Source organism: Nerophis lumbriciformis, linkage group LG02 (assembly GCF_033978685.3).
Source record: "Nerophis lumbriciformis linkage group LG02, RoL_Nlum_v2.1, whole genome shotgun sequence".
Taxonomy (NCBI): domain Eukaryota; kingdom Metazoa; phylum Chordata; class Actinopteri; order Syngnathiformes; family Syngnathidae; genus Nerophis; species Nerophis lumbriciformis.
This window is the reverse complement of record NC_084549.2, coordinates 43,539,459-43,560,000: the sequence shown is the minus strand read 5'-3', so window position 1 is coordinate 43,560,000 and position 20,542 is coordinate 43,539,459. Positions and strand designations below refer to the sequence as shown.

The 20,542-nt window shown below is 43.0% G+C and overlaps 2 protein-coding genes across 6 annotated transcripts in view; both read right to left on the bottom strand.

Annotated features, from left to right (window-relative positions):
• smap1 (small ArfGAP 1) overlaps positions 1-10,388 on the bottom strand; it is a 265,913-nt gene extending 255,525 nt beyond the window's left edge. For 3 of the 5 annotated variants that reach the window (XR_009815521.2, XR_009815522.2, XM_072916348.1), the window contains exon 1: positions 9,938-10,298. Coding sequence is in view for 3 of the 5 variants with exons in the window: in XM_072916348.1 (XP_072772449.1) it covers positions 9,938-10,055 (118 nt within the window). In the remaining 2 variants the exon portion in view is untranslated. The other 2 variants (XM_061963403.2, XM_061963404.2) reach the window with 2 other exon arrangements.
• An 8,185-nt stretch (positions 10,389-18,573) lies between these two features.
• Positions 18,574-20,542, bottom strand: part of LOC133608142 (neutral amino acid transporter A-like) — a 39,704-nt gene continuing 37,735 nt past the window's right edge. Inside the window, exons 9-10 of the mRNA XM_072916333.1 lie at positions 19,001-19,184; positions 18,574-18,902 (exon numbers count right to left, since the gene is read on the bottom strand). Coding sequence (XP_072772434.1) covers positions 19,012-19,184 — 173 coding nt within the window. The 3' untranslated portion in view covers positions 18,574-18,902; positions 19,001-19,011. The remainder of the gene's footprint in view (positions 18,903-19,000; positions 19,185-20,542) is intronic.

Sequence of the window (20,542 nt, the reverse complement as noted above, 5' to 3'; positions counted from 1 at the left end):
TATGAGCATGTACAATACTCAATAATTGGTTGGAGCTCCTTTTGCCTCAATTACTGCGTTAATGCGGCGTGGCATGGAGTCGATGAGTTTCTGGCACTGCTCAGGTGTTATGAGAGCCCAGGTTGCTCTGATAGTGGCCTTCAACTCTTCTGCGTTTTTGGGTCTGGCATTCTGCATCTTCCTTTTCACAATACCCCACAGATTTTCTATGGGGCTAAGGTCAGGGGAGTTGGCGGGCCAATTTAGAACAGAAATACCATGGTCCGTAAACCAGGCACGGGTAGATTTTGCGCTGTGTGCAGGCGCCAAGTCCTGTTGGAACTTGAAATCTCCATCTCCATAGAGCAGGTCAGCAGCAGGAAGCATGAAGTGCTCTAAAACTTGCTGGTAGACGGCTGCGTTGACCCTGGATCTCAGGAAACAGAGTGGACCGACACTAGCAGATGACATGGCACCCCAAAACATCACCCAACCATGCAAATTTTGCATTTCCTTTGGAAATCGAGGTCCCAGAGTCTGGAGGAAGACAGGAGAGGCACAGGATCCACGTTGCCTGAAGTCTAGTGTAAAGTTTCCACCATCAGTGATGGTTTGGGGTGCCATGTCATCTGCTGGTGTCGGTCCACTCTGTTTCCTGAGATCCAGGGTCAACGCAGCCGTCTACCAGCAAGTTTTAGAGCACTTCATGCTTCCTGCTGCTGACCGGCCCTTTTTTCCGTGGAAGTGGTCTGAGGGGCGTGGCCTCATAACAGATCAATCAGCAGAAGGAAAAGGGGCGTCCTCTTTACGTTGCCTTAGCGCAAGGGTCGGCAACCTTTACCACTGAAAGAGCCATTTTGACCCGTTTCACAAAATAAAGAAAACAATGGGAGCCACAAAACTCTTTTGAAATTTAAAATGAAATAACACTGCATACAAAGTTTTTTTTTTGCTTTGTGCTATGTATAAACCAAGGCTCTCAGACACGCGGCCCGCACCTTAATATGAAAATTTAATGTTAGTGCGGCCCGCGAGTTTTATATGAATGCCGCTTGACAGCATCACACTTGCCAACCCTCCCAATTTTTCCGGGAGACTCCCGAATTTCAGAGCAACTATTTTCTCGAATGTCTACTGATTTTTACCCAAACAACAATAATAAGGGCGTGCTATGATGGCACTGCCTTTAGCGCCCTCTACAACTTGTACAAACAGCTTGCCAGCCCAGTCACATGTTGTATGCGGCTTCTGCAGACACACATGAGTGACTGCAAGGCATACTTGTTCAACAGCCATACAGGTCACACTGAGGGTGCCCGTTTAAACAACTTTAACACTCTTACTAATATGCACCACACTGTGAACCCACACCAAACAAGAATGACAAACACATTTCGGGAGAACATCCACACCGTAACACAACATAAACACAACAGAACAAATACCCAGAATCCCATGCATCCCTAACTCTTCCGGGCTACATTATACACCCCCGCTACCACCAAACCCCCCCACCCCCTCCGTGCGTCGGTTGAGGTGGGGGGTATTTGTTCTGTTGTGTTTATGTTGTGTTACGGTGCGGATGTTCTCCCGAAATGTGTTTGTCATTCTTGTTTGGTGTGGGTTCACAGTGTGGCGCATATTAGTAAGAGTGTTAAAGTTGTTTATATCACAACCCTCAGTGTGACCTGTATGGCTGTTGACCAAGTATGCCTTGCAGTCACTTACGTGTGTAAGCAGAGGCCGCATACTACATGTGACCGGGCAGGCACGCAGAGAGCATGGTGTAAAAGCGGACGCGATGACATGTTGTAGAGGACGTTAAAGGCAGTGCCATCACGGCACGCCCTCAATATTGTTGTCCGGGTAAAAATCGGAGAATGTTTGCCCCGGGAGATTTCCGGGAGAGGCACTGAAATCCGAAAACCTCCCGGAAAAATCGGGGTGGTCAGCTGCATCGGGGGGGTCAGCAAGTATGCAGCTGAGCCGCATCAGAGTGATCAAAGAGCCGCATGCGGCTCCGGAGCCGCGGGTTGCCGACCCCCGCCTTAGCGAAACATAGAAACTAATTCAGTTCAAGCCAACACCTCATACAGGTTATGCATTGCGATTGTCAGAGAAAGAAATGACGCCTGTGAGACGTGCAGACTATATTAAACAGCCCCGATGACAAATTGCAGAAATGGCCCAACAAATCGTGCCATAATATGCATTTCAACAGCCAAGCGTTAAACTCCCATTATTGCATTGCACCTAAAGTGCAGCGCGTCGTGCTGCGCATGCACAGTAATCCACTCCCAATTGCAATGCATGGACGGCGTCTGGTTCTGTCACACACCTATTAAGTGTGTGACAACATGTAATGTTTTCTAGCTAGAAACGTAAGCTATAGTAATGGTTAGAGTCTTAGTTTATTTCAAACATTTGTTGCCACTAGCTTAATTATTCCAGCAGGGGTCACTGTAGGCCCTCTTTTACTTCCTGTTGTATTTGTGGTCCCGCAACTGCCTTCTGGAGGTGAAATTTATGGCGTTTTTAACAACAAAATAATTGCTTGTAGTTGTTGTAAAATGAGGATAGGACTAATTTCAGTGTACACAAAAATACTGCATTGGTAAGAATTATTCAAAAAATTTGGAAATAATTGTATACTGTACATTTTTTTTTACTGTAAATGTTCCTTAACGGGGTCCCATATGCTCATGCTCTAATAGTGAAATCACAATAGTTTTCCCTACCTTAAATAACTTTGTAAAATTTTAATAATGCAGTTAACAATTTACAAAACAAGTACAAATAAAATGTATACATTTGTATAAAAGTGTCAATAAAATTTGAATAAAAACTAGGATGAAATAAATAGAAGGCAGGATGCACCCTTGATTTATCTCCTAAGTCATCAATGTCTCACATTTATATATCGTTTGTATGGGTTTTACTATGTGTATAAATATATTTTTGTATTGAAAATATGTTTTCCCAGTGTTTTGTGAAGGGCTGAATAAAGTCTTTTGTCAGCGCCACAATTGCTCCCTGGTTCCTGGTCTTCTCCATCCAACACAGCAACACCTTGAAACAACGCAGAGCCATGGAGGAACACCAAGCACACCACAGAGCACAAGGGTTACACAGACATAAAATTATAATATCATACATCACATGTTCCTAGTTTCTCATTACAACATGCACGAAAAGGAGCAGGAGGAAGCAAAGGTTGTTTTGTTTTTCTATCCCTACCCTTTTTCATTTCATGGCAATTTCTATACATTTGTTTGAACTCCGTCTGAAACCAGAGTGAATGAATAAACAGACACATGAGTAAGTAAATATTGCATTTAAAATGATCATACATAGTTATGATTCACATAATGAGATGAATAAGATCTTATTTTTCATTAAGGATCAAGATGTTTAACAGTATTCTGTTTCCTTGTACTTTGCTAACACTATGACTTCGAACAGAATATTGACAAAATATAAACGTCACACCCGCTTTCGATTGACATATTTTACAATCAAGTGAAACGCAACAAAAATGCAACAAACGGTGAAATATGAACGTAAAGGGTACAAAATAAACCCACCGACAATCTGATACATCTGATACATCACTAAGCTTTAGAACTTTGTTGTGAAAATCTCCTTCCGCGTCTGTGGAAATGCTTCCCGCCCACACTGCTTGGTGCCTCGTCTGAGCTGCTGTGACGTAGATTACCATAGTAACTAATTAGATTACCATTGTAACTAATTAGATTACCATTGTAACTAATAAGATTACCATAGTAACTGGTATATCATCCCAAAGCGCAGATTCCAACCATTGAAATACTTTGTATAGTTGAAGACTTACGGTCATTAGAAAACATGACTGCACATCATGGCAGCTACACTTTCCATTTTAAAGACCTAAAAAAATTATTTGGGACAGTCCGGCGGGCCAGATTGAAAAGCTCAACGGGCCGCATGTGGCCCCCGGGCCTTAATTTGCCCAGGTCTGCTATAGTTGGACTACTGTGGTGTTATAACACCTTTCTACTTGATGCACAGCTTGCTTTTCTCTGTATTAAATTGTTCCTACTTGAGCAAACAATTACCTGGTAGCTTTTCCCAAAAGTGTTACGTTAACATGTTTGTTTCTTAAAGTTTATGGATTGCAATGCACTGAAGTTGTTCGTTCTACTATTTGTTCATAATGAATACAGGAACTGTCTATTTTGTCTGTGTTTATTTAAAAAATAAACACATGATATTGTTGTGACCTGATACATGATACACAAAATGTGGTTTTCACCATGCAAAGATTAAATCTGCATCGAATCGCATTGAATCGTATTGCATTGAATTGCATCGAATCGTAATGCTTTAAAATGTATTATTAGTATATGTATATATAAATATATTATGTACATATATTGTACAAACTTGCAATAAGAAACATATGTTTAATGTACCGTAAGATTTTTAGTTAAAATAAAGCCAATAATGCAATTGTTTGTGGTCCCCTTTATTTAAAAAAGTACCGAAAAGTATCGAAATACATTTTTGTATCAGTACCGGCACCAAAATATTGGACAACACTAGATACTGGCGTCCCCCGTAATACTCAGATGAAGTTGGGCAGAAACAAAACAGGTCTTGAACATACAGCAAAGGGCAGTTTAGCAAACACTAACCAAACAAAGCACATAAAAGCAGAGGGTCATCAACTCAAACCACTATCTCACTCATGGTTTGATCTACACAAACACACGGCATGGCAGAAAGCCCATGTGCACATTTCCACAAAAGGCTGGCGTCTCACACAGGGAACCTACATTGTTCATAATACACTATCAGGTCACTGACCATACACAGAGATAAAGGCAGATGTGTAGATGATAATGTGTAGGAGAAAATAAGACGATCTAAAAGACAGCATATACTGTATGTTGTCAACAACAAAAAAGCTAAGTATTTACCATGCAGCAATTTATTTTATATTGTTCTTTGAGGTCTTTTTTAGTATCTACAGTAGGACACAGCATCCAAAGACAACAGAATAAACTCAAAAAATGTGTTAATTATTAATTTGCAATTATTTGACAAACATTATACAGTATGAACATTTCGGTGAGCATCTTTTTAAAAAAGGTGAAGATACAAAATTGTATTTTCACCATTTGAACCACCATGGCATGAATAGTAATGCAATCTTGATGCCGGACAGAGCCCAAACTTGAATCCGATTGAACATCTCTGGAGAGATATGAAAATGGCTGTGCACAGACACTTCCTATCCCAGCACTGCACAGTGCGAGCATTTTAGTCATTTTGGGACTAAAAATAGGTTGTGCGAGTTTTGGAAGAAAAAAAAAAGTAGCATACATGCGAATACATATTTGAACCCTTTCATCACATTCTGTTCTCAAAATAAATCCATCCAAAGTTGATCAAACTCGAGTAAAATTTTGGCCTATCTGTATAGCGTGTTTGAAATAAACTTAAACCATAACCATAACCAAATGGACTGTGACTGTAAAAGTGATTGATGCGGAAGCGTCACTCTATGTGCGCTGCAGAGATGTGTGTGTCCTCCTGCAGAGGGGAGCGGGGCTCCAGTTGCACACAACACGGAATAAACAAAGTCTTAGTTGGAGGAACTGGTCAGTAAAAGACAACGTTTTTTTTCACCACCCTAAAACTGAACACAAACTGCACTGCGCGCTAGTAATTACGAGGGTTAGTTAGTTTCAGTTCATTTCGAACATGCAATACAATTACAAAGGAGGGAATATTGAACAACAAATCAATGATTGAAGTGACAAACTTGTCATCTAAATAATACCCTCTTTGTTGACAAGAACATACAGCAATGAAAGCACATTCAATCTATTTATTAAGCAGAAGTAACACAAATCAGTGAAAGATTCAAAACACCTCCCGTCAGAGTTGACAAACTGCTGCTGCAAGCCTGCTAAGCTAACAAAAACAGTTCAAGCCTGCAGGGCTTGTGACGCCACATGTCACTAGGCAACAGTCACCACCTTTTAAAAAGGCACACACACACACAAAGACACACACTGAAAATTATCTTAACTGCATTATGCCAGATATTTGAAGTTCTTTTAAATAGCGCAATAATTACTTTCCCTCATAATTGATTAAATTTATTAAAGAGTAATAAATTAAATTACTGTTGGTAAAGTAACAAGTAACCATAATTAATGATTTTTTTTAAGTAATTTTCAGAACACAGCCTGTCACACAGTATCCTGAAGCAGTTGGCAGGTTCAATCTCAATCAATCAATCAATCAATCTTTATTTATATAGCCCTAAATCACAAGTGTCTCAAAGGGCTGCACAAGCCACAACGACATCCTCGGTACAGAGCCCACATAAGGGCAAGGAAAAACTCACCCCAGTGGGACGTCGATGTGAATGACTATGAGAAACCTTGGAGAGGACCGCATATGTGGGTAACCCCCCCCCTCTAGGGGAGACCGAAAGCAATGGATGTCGAGTGGGTCTGACATAATATTGTGAGAGTCCAGTCCATAGTGGATCCAACATAATAGTAAGAGTCCAGTCCATAGTGGGGCCAGCAGGACACCATCCCGAGCGAGGTTCCTGGCTAAAATCTTTCTGAGTACATCCTATAATAATGTTTAACAATAAAATCACCATTGTTAAAGGTCAATTATTTTCCTGTTGAAGACATGTCCTCTTAAACCAGACCACTTTATTTCACCTTTAGTTCTTTTGGGTTTTTGTTATCTGAAAAAATTAGCATAGCTTAATGTTTTTTAAAGAAGATTGGAGATTATATTTGAATTTTCTTGACTATTATTTTCAAGGCTTTTTCTTTTTTTTTTATCTCAAAACACCTCTTAAGTTGGGATCCTATTATGCAAAACCTACTTTTCTTACTTGTTGGTACCTAGTTTTGTGTATTTGTGTATCAGTCCCCAAAACGTAAAATCAAGGCATGGTGGAGATATTTACTTACATCAACGGATATTTCCATTTATGGGTTAGTTTATGGGTCAAACTATATCGAGATATGAGTTTTGGTCCATATCGCCCAGCCCTACACTAGTGTTAGCGACAGTGCTAGCACAGTTTAGGGATGTTCTATGTGTTTAATTGAGCGTTACAGCAGGCCATATGATGGTATTGTGTTTATATATTTGAGCGCACATGTGCACATTCAGTGTTAATAATGAAATCGTGATATTTGAGACATTTCATATCGCTACTAAATTTTTTCTGTGCTGCTAATTTTTTTCATTTAGTAGCACCAGTGCTACAAGTGTAAAAGCTGTGCATCCAACCTGATTGAGCTTGAGAGGTGCTGCAAATAGGAACGGATAAAACTGCCCAAATATAGGTGTGCCAAGCTTGTGGCATCCTATTCAGAAGGACTTGAGGCTGTACATGCTGCCAAAGGTGCCTCAATAAAGTATTGAGCAAAGACTGAGGATACTAATGTAATTGTGATTTCTTTTTCTTTTTTTTTCAATTTGCTAAAAGCTCCAAAAAAACATTTTCACATTGTCATTATAGGGTATTGACAGTAGAATTTTGAGGAAAAAATGTATTTATTCCATTTTAGAGTAAGGCTGTAACATAACAAAATGTGGAAAAAGTGAAGCGCTATGAATACTTTCTGGATGCACAGTCATACTTGCCAACCCTCCCGATTTTTACAGAAGACTCCGGAATTTCAGTGTCCCTCCCAAAAATCTCCCGGGGCAACCATTCTCCCGAATTTAAACCGGACAACAACATTGAGGGCGTGCTGTGATGGCCCTGCCTTTACGTCCTCTACAACCTGTCGACGTGTCCGCTTTTTCTCCATACAAACAGCGTGCCATGCGGCTTCTACAGACACACATAGGTGACTGCAAGACATACTTGATCAACAACCATACAGGTCACACTGAGGGTGGCCGTATAAACAACTTTAACACTGTTACAAATAAGCGCCACACTGTGAACCCATACCAAACAATAATGACAAACACATTTCGGGAGAACATTCGCACCGTAACACAACAGAAAAAATTCCCAGAATCCCTTGCAGCCCTAACTCTTCCGGGCTACAATATACACCCCCGCTACCACCAAACCCCGACCCCCCCCAACCTTCCCATCTCCCGAATTCGGAGGTCTCAAGGTTGGCAAGTATGTGCACTGTAGCTCTTGGTACTTGTAGATCTGCAACTAAAATCCATATACAGCAACAGAGAAGATGAAAATTAAGTTTGGAATTTAAATAGTTGACAGATTAAATAAATACCAATGGATTTAACTGCATTTAATTTAAACTAATTGTATGTCGGTGATTCTATCTGGATAACTAACATAATATCGTTCATTTTATTAAACATCTTACCCTTTCATGGGTAGTCAACTGGTAGAATATCTACAATTATTATTTCAAGTCTCAATACACAGTATATCATCTAACAGTAATTACATTAGGTACACAAATAAAATAATAAAATAATGATGGTAAGTTTCCACTGCAACATTAAATATTAGGTATTCAATTTAACAATACGTTTATTTAGTGTGATTGTACTGTGAAGCAATGCAGAACTGCACTATATCAAGAAGTGTTTGTAGCACTGTGTTTTGTTTGGTACTGTATTAGCAGGGGTCCCGAAACTTTTTGACTCGGGGGCCGCATTGGTTTAAAACAATTTGGCCGGGGGCCGGGCTGTATGTGTGTATATATATATATATATATATATATATATATATATATATATATATATATATATATATATATATAGCGCACTTTCCGCGCGCGCGATGATGTTACGTTATCGATGAGAAAATGCATTTTTAGACAACATGATTTGCCTGAGCGGCTAGGAGACACCGTGAGTAGCAAGCGGTACAAAGTGGATAAGAAAAGACAGAGAAAAAAATATATATATATAAATAAATATATATATATATATATATATTTTTTTTTTTTTTTTTTTTTTTTTTTCAATACTTGGGACTTCACGCAGGCCTGATTCCGGATCCGGAATAGTTTGGGGACCCCTGGTATTAGCTACATACTGAAGAAAGTTGCATCCCTACCTTGCATAGATAAATATTTATGAGTAAATGAATATGTAGAACACCTTTTGGCTGACAGAATCTGATCAGTTTCTTGAAGCAAAGTGAAATAAAATGTCAATAAAATATACAGATGCATATATATATATATATATATATATATATATATATATATATATATATAACCGCAACATAATGTAGTCACAAACACATGTCAAGTCATTAGCACAATACAAAAGCGGAACCACAAACCTGAAGAATTCAAAATAAAACCCATTTTAAGGAAAGACGTGCTAGTGACTGCATCAAACTGTAAATGTACAGTTATGTGTAAGTTTAAATATAAACACAATTCAGCGTTTAATTAAACGTATCCACATCCATTATGTATATGGATAAAGGTGACTATGTTAACAGGAGGGGACACATGGTTAAGACTGACCCGTCAGACATTACAATAAAAAGTTTATATAATGCTAAGCAATTCGCACATTCTACGGAAAGCCCTTTAAAACGACGTTGACACGTTTACCTATTTATACTACAAGCGGTTACTTGTTTTACTTTGGAAATAAATACCGGAAGTTACACACGACCTGACGTCGTGCACAAACTTAGCTTCATGATGTATCATTTCGAATCATTCAAAGTGTCAATACTGTAGTAGCTTGTCTTAGCTAAACAACACGACATAAACTGTGACGACGACAAATATGTCCCATTAATAATATAGCACATGATTGACATTTATGGTGGAAAACAGGAGCGGCATAGCAAGACTGAGACGATGCTGTGTTGCTAGCTTTTTAACCCTGCTAGCATCAAGCAAACACACAACAGTTTGACATTCGTGTGTGACGTCACTCACATTTGTCCTCCACACGTCAAACGCACACATTTTACCTTTGGCCTCACAGTCCGCACAATATTTGTTGTCGTCCTCTCTCAGCAGTTTAGACAGAATGGCCTGGTGTTGCTCGTTCAGTTTCTGAGCTTTTTCTCTTTCTGACCGCGTCGTCATGTCGAACAGCGTCGGGATGATAGTCCTTTGGAATTAGAGGCGACACATGAAGAGAAGAACAGAAAGATGTGCTAAGGAGGAAGTGTCATCCCCGGCGCATTGTGTGTGTGTGTGTGTGTGTGTGTGTGTGTGTGTGTGTGTGTGTGTGTGTGTGTGTGTGTGTGTGTGTGTGTGTGTGTGTGTGTGTGTGTGTGTGTGTGTGTGTGTGTGTGTGTGTGTGTGTGTGTGTGTGTGTGTGTGTGTGCTAGCATTCAACCTGCTAGCGGGGTAACACTGTGCATCCACAACACAGCGGCAGCATCTTTGCTGCGTTCAAAGACCGTCGGATGTTTCACACGCCCTTCTGATTGATTGATTGATTGAAACTTTTATTAGTAGATTGCACAGTTCAGTACATATTCCGTACAATTGACCACTAAATGGTCACACCCGAATAAGATTTTCAACTTGTTTAAGTCGGGGTCCACGTGATTTCTATTCACCGATGTAAAGTGGCTTACTCTGTCCGAATAAAGCTGAACATGTCATATTATATGTGTAATATTCTGGGTCGGAGTCAATAACTGAAATAAGCAGGGGCGTCCATGGTAACGTTGCTTGGATGGCAACATATGTTGCTCCAAAACCTGTATGTACCTTTCAGCATTAATGGCGCCTTCACAGATGTGTAAGTTACCCATGTCTTGGGCACTAATACACCCCCATACCATCACAGATGCTGGCTTTTAACCACTAGGCCACCTACTCAGTGGCCTAGTGGTTAGAGTGTCCGCCCTGAGATCGGTAGGTTGTGAGTTCAAACCCCGGCCGAGTCATACCAAAGACTATAAAAATGGGACCCATTACCTCCCTGCTTGGCACTCAGCATCAAGGGTTGGAATTGGGGGTTAAATCACCAAAATGATTCCCGGGCGCGGCCACCGCTGCTGCCCACTGCTCCCCTCACCTCCCAGGGGGTGATCAAGGGTGATGGGTCAAATGCAGAGAATAATCTCGCCACACCTAGTGTGTGTGTGACAATCATTGGTACTTTAACTTTAACTTTAACTTTTTCAACTTTGCGCCTATAACAATCCGGATGGTTCTTTTCCTCTTTGGTCCGGAGGACACGACGTCCACAGTTTCCAAAAACAATTTGAAATGTGGACTCGTCAGACCACAGAACACTTTTCCACTTTGTATCAGTCCATCTTAGATGAGCTCAGGCCCAGCGAAGCCGACGGCATATCTGGGTGTTGTTGATAAACGGTTTTTGCCTTGCATAGGAGAGTTTCAACTTGCACTTACAGATGTAGCGACCAACTGTAGTTACTGACAGTGGGTTTCTGAAGTGTTCCTGAGCCCATGTGGTGATATCCTTTACACACTGATGTCGCTTGTTGATGCAGTGCAGCCTGAGGGATCGAAGGTCACGGGCTTAGCTGCTTACGTGCAGTGATTTCTCCAGATTCTCTGAACCCTTTGAGGATATTACGGACCGTAGATGGTGAAATCCCTAAATTCCTTGCAATAGCTGGTTGAGAAAGGTTTTTCTTAAAGTGTTCAACAATTTTCTCATGCATTTGTTGACAAAGTGGTGACCCTCGCCCCATCCTTGTTTGTGAATGACTGAGCATTTCTGGAATCTACTTTTATACCCAATCATGGCACCCACCTGTTCCCAATTTGCCTGTTCACCTGTGGGATGTTCCAAATAAGTGTTTGATGAGCATTCCTCAACTTTATCAGTATTTATTGCCACCTTTCCCAACTTCTTTGTCACGTGTTGCTGGCATCAAATTCTAAAGTTAATACTTATTAAAAAAAAAAAAAAAGTTTATCAGTTTGAACATCAAATATGTTGTCTTTGTAGCATATTAAACTGAATATGGGTTGAAAATGATTTGCAAATCATTGTATTTCGTTTTTTTTTTTACATCTAACACAATTTCCCAACTCATATGGAAACGGGGTTTGTACAAGCAAACAGCATACATATGCAACAATGTGCAAAAATGATACAGCGGCATTACATCAATGTTTGAAGATTTGTATTTAGACTTAGACTTCCTTTATTGTCATTCAAATTTGAACTTTACAGTACATATAAGAACGAAATGTTGTTGCATTAGCTCGTTGTAGTGCAGGATAAAAGAGCAATAAGGTGCAGAGTGTTTGCATTTTCAAAAGAAGGTGCAGACATAAATAGATTACTGTACAGATAAATATATTGCACTTTTGCATATGCATCCACGTTTACGGATGTATGTTATATTGTTTTGATATTCCAGCGAGTTAATCCGTTTTTGGGGGGAATTGAGGGGATTATTATGATGTGTTCAAGAGTCTGATGGCCTGAGGGAAGAAGCTGTTACAGAAGATGGAGGTTTTTATTGAGTGTGTATGTGCAACCTTACGCTGTCACGTGATTTCACATGTTGCATAATGCATATCCAGTACAGCACGTATTGTAGCTTCAATGCCGACCCCCATTCAGGGTGCTCCCCCCAATCCACACCTCAACAAGCAGTCAAGTCTAAACCAACTCACTCTGACTCATAATTTGCTCGTTTTTTACCGTTCAACATTTTCATAGTGAATAGCAAGTTTTAAAACAGTGATATATTTGATATTATACCATATTTAGAGTCCTTCTGAAGCTGGCATTTTTTATTTTATAGTTCTAGTCCTAAAAATGTCTAAAGTTAAAGTACCACTGATAGTCACACACACACACACTAGGTGTGGTGAAATTATCCTCTGCATTTGACCCATCCCCTTGTTCACCCCCTGGGAGGTTAGGGGAGCAGTGAGCAGCAGCGGTGGCCACGCTCGGGAATCATTTTGGTGATGTAACCCCCAATTCCAACCCTGATGCTGAGTGCCAAGCAGGGAGGTATTTGGTCTTTGGTTTGAACTCACAACACTCTAACCACAAGGCCACTGAGCAGGTTAAATGTCTGCAGGTAAAATTGGCCCCCAAAATAAACACAGTTGTGATTTGAGGCTTATATATATATATGTTCTAATGAGTTTAAGCAGATTTTGAAAGACCCACGTTTATCTCCAAAATCAGCCTGCTGACGTCACCTACAGAAGACAGGAGGCAATTTCATCTAGCATAGTATGTGTTTTGCTAGCATCTTCGTCATGAATTAAGACATTTTTGCGCATAATTTGAAAGAATGGTCAAATATATATGCCTGATGCATTGTTGCAGGTTGTAGCAACACAACTAAAGAAGGGATGACCATGCATACATTTCCAAATAATGGGAATATAAGGAAAGTATGGACCGCTCCAGTTTAATTGACTCACGCAAAATGCAACGGATCAAGCGAGAACAGTGTAATTTGAAGCCATCATTTTAATGATTCTGATCTCGAAGAAGAATAGTTTTGGTTGGACTTTTGAAGTAAAACTGTTAAGTCTAAAGACGGGTGGAAGGAGATGGCACAACAGCAGAAGTATAACTCAATAATATTTATTGAGTGATTGATGAATACATAGGATGTGTATGCTACTATGTGTTTGAATGTGAGCTATGTGCTGAGATTAACATGTGAAGATACCTTAAGGGGTGTTGTCAAGTGTGTTGAATGAGGGCGTCCAAATCCAGAGGGAAAAGAAGTAGGGAAGTCCAATGTCCAAACGGGGTCGTGGAAGGAGAGTGCAAGTCCGGTGTCCAAAAGGAGGTCGTGCTGCAGGAGAGAGCGTCCAAGGTACAAGCAGGGTGTCGAAATCAGGAGGGCAATCCAGGTCCAGGGGGTAAAGGAAGTTGACAATGAGACACGAGACTGGGGAATATAAGGAAGACGAAGATGATCAGACCAGGACACAAGGAAACAAGCTACAAGAGATAATACTGGTGGGAAGTCAGAGACGTGAGGCTTACTGCGAACAGGGCTACGTTCCGACGTCGATTAGTCCGCGGCGAGGCTCTTTATCCTGTTGTCTGTAATCACTGCCAGCTGTGCTGATTGAAGATTGCCGCCGGCTGCGGCGGCGTGTGGGCGCGGTCTGCGCAGCGCGTGTGGGGGCGTGTCCAGAAGCGCTCACAGTGGAGCCGCTGAGTGCTCCTGCAGAAGAGGGAAAGGCAGACTGCGCATGTGCTGTAACAGTGCCCCCCCCCTTATGCGAGGACCCCGACGAGCGCCTAAGAGCTTCTGGATTGGCTCGATAGAATTCCTCCAGTAGTGAAGGATCGGCAAGGTAGGAAGCAGGGATCCAAGACCTATCCTCAAGCCCATAACCCTCCCAATTGACTAAATAAACTAACCCCCTACCTTGTCTGCGGACCCCGAGGATTTCTTTAACAGTCCAAACTGGGTCACCGTTGTCCAAAATCCTGGGAGGAGGGGGAGTGGGGTCAGGGGAAGAAAGTGGAGAGCTAGCAATAGGCTTAATTTGGGAAACATGGACCACAGGGTGTCGCTTGACTGAGGGGGGTAAGGATAATTTTACTGCAACCGGGTTAATTATGGCCTCAATAGTATAAGGTCCGACAAAACGGGGTGCGAGTTTTCGGGATGATACCTGTAGATGAAGATCCTTAGCCAGTAAAAGAACTTGTTGACCCGGAGAGTACGAAGGGGCCGGAATGCGTCTTCTATTTGCACTGCGGCACATCCTCTCGGAGGACTTTAGCAGAGAGGCCCGAGCGGCTTTCCAGACTTGACGGCATCTCTTGATGTGTTTGCGGGATGAAGAAACACCTGCTTCGATCTCCTGTTGAGGAAACATAGGTGGCTGGTACCCCAGTGAACACTCGAATGGTGACAACCCGGTAGCTGAGCTCTTCAAAGAATTGTAGGCAAACTCAACCCAGGGCAGAAACTTGCTCCACGAAGAAGGTTGCCTGGTGGATATACAACGCAGCATGGTTTACACACTCTGGTTTGCTCTTTCTGCTTGGCCGTTGCTCTGAGGATGATAACCAGAGGTAAGACTGACCGTGGCCCCAATTCCCTTGCAAAAAGTCTGCCACACACGGGATGTGAACTGAGGACCACGGTCTGAGACAATGTCCACAGGAATGCCATGTTGCTTGACTATGTGGGTAGTGAGCAGATCAGCAGTCTCGGAGGAAGATGGAAGTTTGGGTAAAGGAACAAAATGTGCGGCTTTGGAAAATCGGTCAATGATGGTGAGTATAGTGGTGTTACTTTGGGAAGGGGGAAAGCCAGTGATGAAATCCAGAGAGATGTGTGACCAAGGGCGAATGGGGATGGGAAGAGGACACAGCAGTTCTGCCGGCGGTCTGTGGGACGGTTTATTTCGAGCACAAGTACTACATGCGGCGATAAACTCACGGGTATCATTAGCCATGGATGGCCACCAGAACCGCCGGCGGATGAAAGATAGGGTACGCTGAAATCCCGGATGGCAGGAGAAGACACTGGAATGCCCGCAGTCCAGAACCCGAGGTCGTAGCTCGCGAGGAACGAAGAGTCTGTTTGGAGGTCCTCCCCCAGGTCCCGGACTAACCTTCAGGGCGTCTTTCACCAGACCTTCCACTTCCCATGTGACCATGCCGATAATTCTGGAGGAAGGGAGGATGGTTTCCTCCTGGGTGTTATAAGTGGCCTCCTCCGAGAACTGACGGGAGAGGGCATCAGCCTTGGTGTTTCGAGAGCCAGGTCTGAAAGAAAGTATATAGTCAAAATGACTAAAGAATTGGGACTATCGGGCCTGTCGGGCATTAAGTCTTTTGGCCGACCGGACATGCAGAAGATTACGGTGGTCCGTGAGGACCTGAAACTGATGTTTGGCCCCTTCCAGCCAATGTCTCCACTCTCTCAAGGCCTCATGGACAGCGAGCAACTCCCGATTGCCAGCGTCATAATTTCGTTCCGCAGGGGATAAACGTCTCGAAAAGAAAGCACAAGGATGGACCTTGTTGTCCTGCTTGTAGCGTTGGGAGAGGACTGCCCCAATACCGGAATCGGAAGCGTCCACCTCCACGATAAATGGGCAGTCTGGGTCCGGATACACGAGGATGGGTGCAGAAACGAAACTCCTCTTGAGGCACCAAAAAGCCATTCCCGCTTCTCGGTCCCACTGAAAAGGTATGTTGGTTGAAGTCAGTGCATGGAGAAGTGCGGCCAACTTACTGAAGTCTTTTATGAAGCGTCTGTAGAATCCAGCAAATCCCAGGAAACGTCGCAGCTCAGTTCGTGTAGTGGGTTGAGGCCATTCTACCACTGCCTTCACCTTCTTGGGATCAGCCTTGATATGACCCTTTTCAATGACAAAACCAAGGAAATCAACAGAAGAGGAATGAAACTCACATTTCTCAGCTTTGATGAAGAGACGGTTCTCCAGTAAGCGTTGCAGGACGAGACGGACATGCTGTTGATGTTCCAGTGGGTCTTTGGAGAAGATAAGTATATCATCCAGATAAACGACTACAAACCGGTCAATCATGTCCCTGAGGATGTCGTTAACGAGGGCCTGGAAAACTGCAGGGGCATTGGTCAGACCAAAGGGCATTACCCTATATTCGAAATGGCCCAGGTGAGTATTAAATGCAGTTTTCCATTCGTCTCCCTCTCTGATGCGTACCAGATGATAAGCGTTGCGCAGATCTAGTTTAGTGAAGATGGTGGCCGGAGTGAGAGGTTCGAAAGATGAATTGAGTAGGGGTAAAGGATATTTATTCTTTATGGTGATGGAGTTGAGTTGCCGGTAATCGATACATGGCCGGAGTGATCCATCCTTCTTCTTGACAAAAAAAAACCCAGCGGTCACAGGTGACTTGGATGGTGTGATTATACCAGAGGCCAGGGACTCGGAGATGTAGTCCCTCATGGCTTTCTTCTCAGGAAGGGAAAGGTTGTATAGTCGACTGGATGGAAGGACTGCGTTGGGAACAAGATCAATAGCGCAGTCGTATGGTCTGTGGGGTGGAAGAGATAAGGCTTGGTCTTTACTGAAGACTGCGGCCAAGTCATGATAAGTCTCCGGGATACGGGAGAGGTCAATCGGGGGAGAAACCGATCTAGGTCTTTCAGGGGGTACCACAGCAGAACGGAGACAGTTAGCATGACAATGGTTGCTCCAGGCCAGTATTTTGCCAGTCGACCAGGAAATGTGGGGGTCATGAAGACTCAGCCAGGATCGGCCGAGGACAAGGGGCGCTACCGGAGCATCCAGAACCCAGAAGCTGATGGTCTCTGTGTGGTTACCAGAAAGTGTAAGAAATAAAGGTTTAGTGCGATGTTTAATTGGCCCTAAAGGATGACCATCTAAGGCCTGGGCAGGAACAAAAGTCTCTAGTGAAATTAACGGAATACCATTTTCATTGGCATACCTTAAGTCGAGGAAGCTCTCGTCGGCCCCGGAGTCCACATAGGCCTCCACCGATAGCGTCCTATCCTCCCAAGTCACAGTAGCAGGGAACAGGATACTTGGGTCCCTCCTGAAAAAAGGTGTGGGGGTTGTGGTATGGCTCACCAGGATCCCCTTGACTGGTGCGCCCGATCTTTTGGCCGAAAGGGGCAGTTGCGAATATGATGATCTGCCATACCACAGTATAGACATAGATGTCGTTGAAACCTTCGTTCACGTTCTTCAAAGGTAAGTTGAGATCTACCAATCTGCATGGGTTCTGGAAAAGGACTTGGACTCGGATTAACTGTGCCTGTCTGTCTCGGGAAGATCCGGTTGGTAGAACGAGGAGGTCTTGCCATAGCCGTGCTGCCGAAGTCGCTCTCCCTTTCCGCTTCTCGTTCCGAAAGTCGCTGATCAAACAAGAGAGCTAGTTCAATAAGTTCATGACAAGAAGACGGCCGGTCTCGCATCAATCCATCTTTGATAGTCTCATTAAGTCCTCTCCTGTAGGCACTCAGAAGAGCTTTGTCATCCCAACCACTCTCGGCAGCCAAAGTGCGGAACTCCAGGGTGTAGTTAGCCACAGATCGGGGGCCCTGTCTGAGGGAATGAAGCCTAGAGGCAGCGTCTCTTCCATCCGCAGGATGATCAAAAACAGCCAAAAACTCTTTACGAAAAGTGGCATAATTAGAGTTGAAGCCCAAAATTTTGTTAAGGGCAGAAGTGGCCCACTTAAGAGCAGGACCCAAAAATAGGGAGAACAAAAAGGCTATCTTGGCCCCATCATTAGCATAGCGAGAGGGTTGGTGTAGAAAAATAAACTCACATTAGGTCAGGAAACCACGACAAAGTTCAAAATCCCCCTCAAAAATTTTTGGACTGGCTATTTTGGGTTCGCGAAGGGAAGACGGTCCCTCGGTGGCAAGTGTCTCGGAGGTGCCTAAACTGGGTGTGGGAGGTGTCTCTTGACCGAGACTGAGTTTGTCTATTCTAGACAGCAGATTAGCAAATGCGACATCAAGTTTGTCCTCCAAGGTGGTAAATCGTGCCTGGTGCTGTCGAAGGACAGACTCGATGGCAGATACATCTTTAGGAGGGGAGGATCGGACCAAAGTGCCGGGTGGAGCTCTTGTTGCGCCGTCTGGTTCCATATTTGGTCGGAACGTACTGTTAAGACGGGTGGAAGGAGATGGCACAACAGCAGAAGTATAACTCAATAATATTTATTGAGTGATTGATGAATACATAGGATGTGTATGCTACTATGTGTTTGAATGTGAGCTATGTGCTGAGATTAACATGTGAAGATACCTTAAGGGGTGTTGTCAAGTGTGTTGAATGAGGGCGTCCAAATCCAGAGGGAAAAGAAGTAGGGAAGTCCAATGTCCAAACGGGGTCGTGGAAGGAGAGTGCAAGTCCGGTGTCCAAAAGGAGGTCGTGCTGCAGGAGAGAGCGTCCAAGGTACAAGCAGGGTGTCGAAATCAGGAGGGCAATCCAGGTCCAGGGGGAAAAGGAAGTTGACAATGAGACACGAGACTGGGGAATATAAGGAAGACGAAGATGATCAGACCAGGACACAAGGAAACAAGCTACAAGAGATAATACTGGTGGGAAGTCAGAGACGTGAGGCTTACTGCGAACAGGGCTACGTTCCGACGTCGATTAGTCCGCGGCGAGGCTCTTTATCCTGTTTTCTGTAATCACTGCCAGCTGTGCTGATTGAAGATTGCCGCCGGCTGCGGCGGCGTGTGGGCGCGGTCTGCGCAGCGCGTGTGGGGGCGTGTCCAGAAGCGCTCACAGTGGAGCCGCTGAGTGCTCCTGCAGAAGAGGGAAAGGCAGACTGTGCATGTGCTGTAACAAAAACTAAAAAAAGGACTTAAGCCTGCTCAGTGGTCTTGTGGTTAGAGTGTCCGCCCTGAGATCGGCAAGGCGTGAGTTCCCGGCTAAGTCATACCAAAGACTATAAAAATGTGACCCATTACCTCCCTGCTTGGCACCCAGCATCAAGGGTTGGAATTGGGGGTTGAATCACCCAAAATTATTCCTGAGCGCAGCCACTGCTGCTGCTCACTGCTCTCCTCACCTCCCAGGGGGTGGAACAAGAAGATGGGTCAAATGCAGAGGACAAATTTCACCACACCTAGTGTGTGTGTGACAATCATTGGTACTTTAACTTTTAAGCCAAATGCGACCCCGAAAATCAGGGGCACCCACAAAGGGAGAGAGACTGAGTCAGAACTTTTGTAAAAACGGAGAAAGAAAAGCAAACTCGTAATCAAAATCGAGAGAAAAGCCTATATTTTGCGTCCTCTTCTGCTGATGTTTTTCCTCAAGATGCTTGAGAAAATGCTAAAAGAGCATGAGCAGTGGCCTATGGTGTCTATGGAAGTCCGGAAATATTTAGTTTTTTGCTTATATTGTTAATCATATCAGTTTTACAGAAATGATGGACCAGGGCAACAAAAACACAACTTAAAATAAAAAATAATAGTTTTACATTCCTTTTTTGTACTGTTTATGCGGGCAGATGGGCTCCAGTTCTATTCAATTCTATCGAGTCTGGCGATTGCGAGGGTGCGTTCCAAGTACAATTAGTTATCTACCATTACTCAAACACTAATTGATATCATTGGAAATAACTACCAGATTAATTTTTAGGAGCAAACAATACATGACGAGAATTTCCAAATCTGGATGCTATGGGTTCTTCGAGAATGACATTTGTTTGATTTCTAAGCAGTTTCTGCTGGAATATACTTTTTGACCCATGCCCCAGAGAATGTGGCCCTCGGCAATTGTCCATGTGGCCTCCAGATAAAACCGCCTAAGGGGATAACAAAAGAAACACAACGCAGCGATGAAGTTGGGTTGGCTACAACTTTACTTCTTTTTAATGACAACATACAAATCAAGAGCAAAATCACAGCACAAGACAGACAAAAAGTGACTAATGATTAAAACTTCCCACGTTTGTCAGAAACACAGGCAAAGGATTTCATGAAATAAAAGATGTTAATAACAGCGGTATTACCAGTAGAAAGTACAAATAATACAAAATGTTAGCACAATCCAAATACATTATTAGCAGATGTACATTATATAATTATATAAGGTGTGTGGGGGGGGCGGTGTCACATGATCATATAAGCAATAATCAATAAAGTCATCAAGAAATA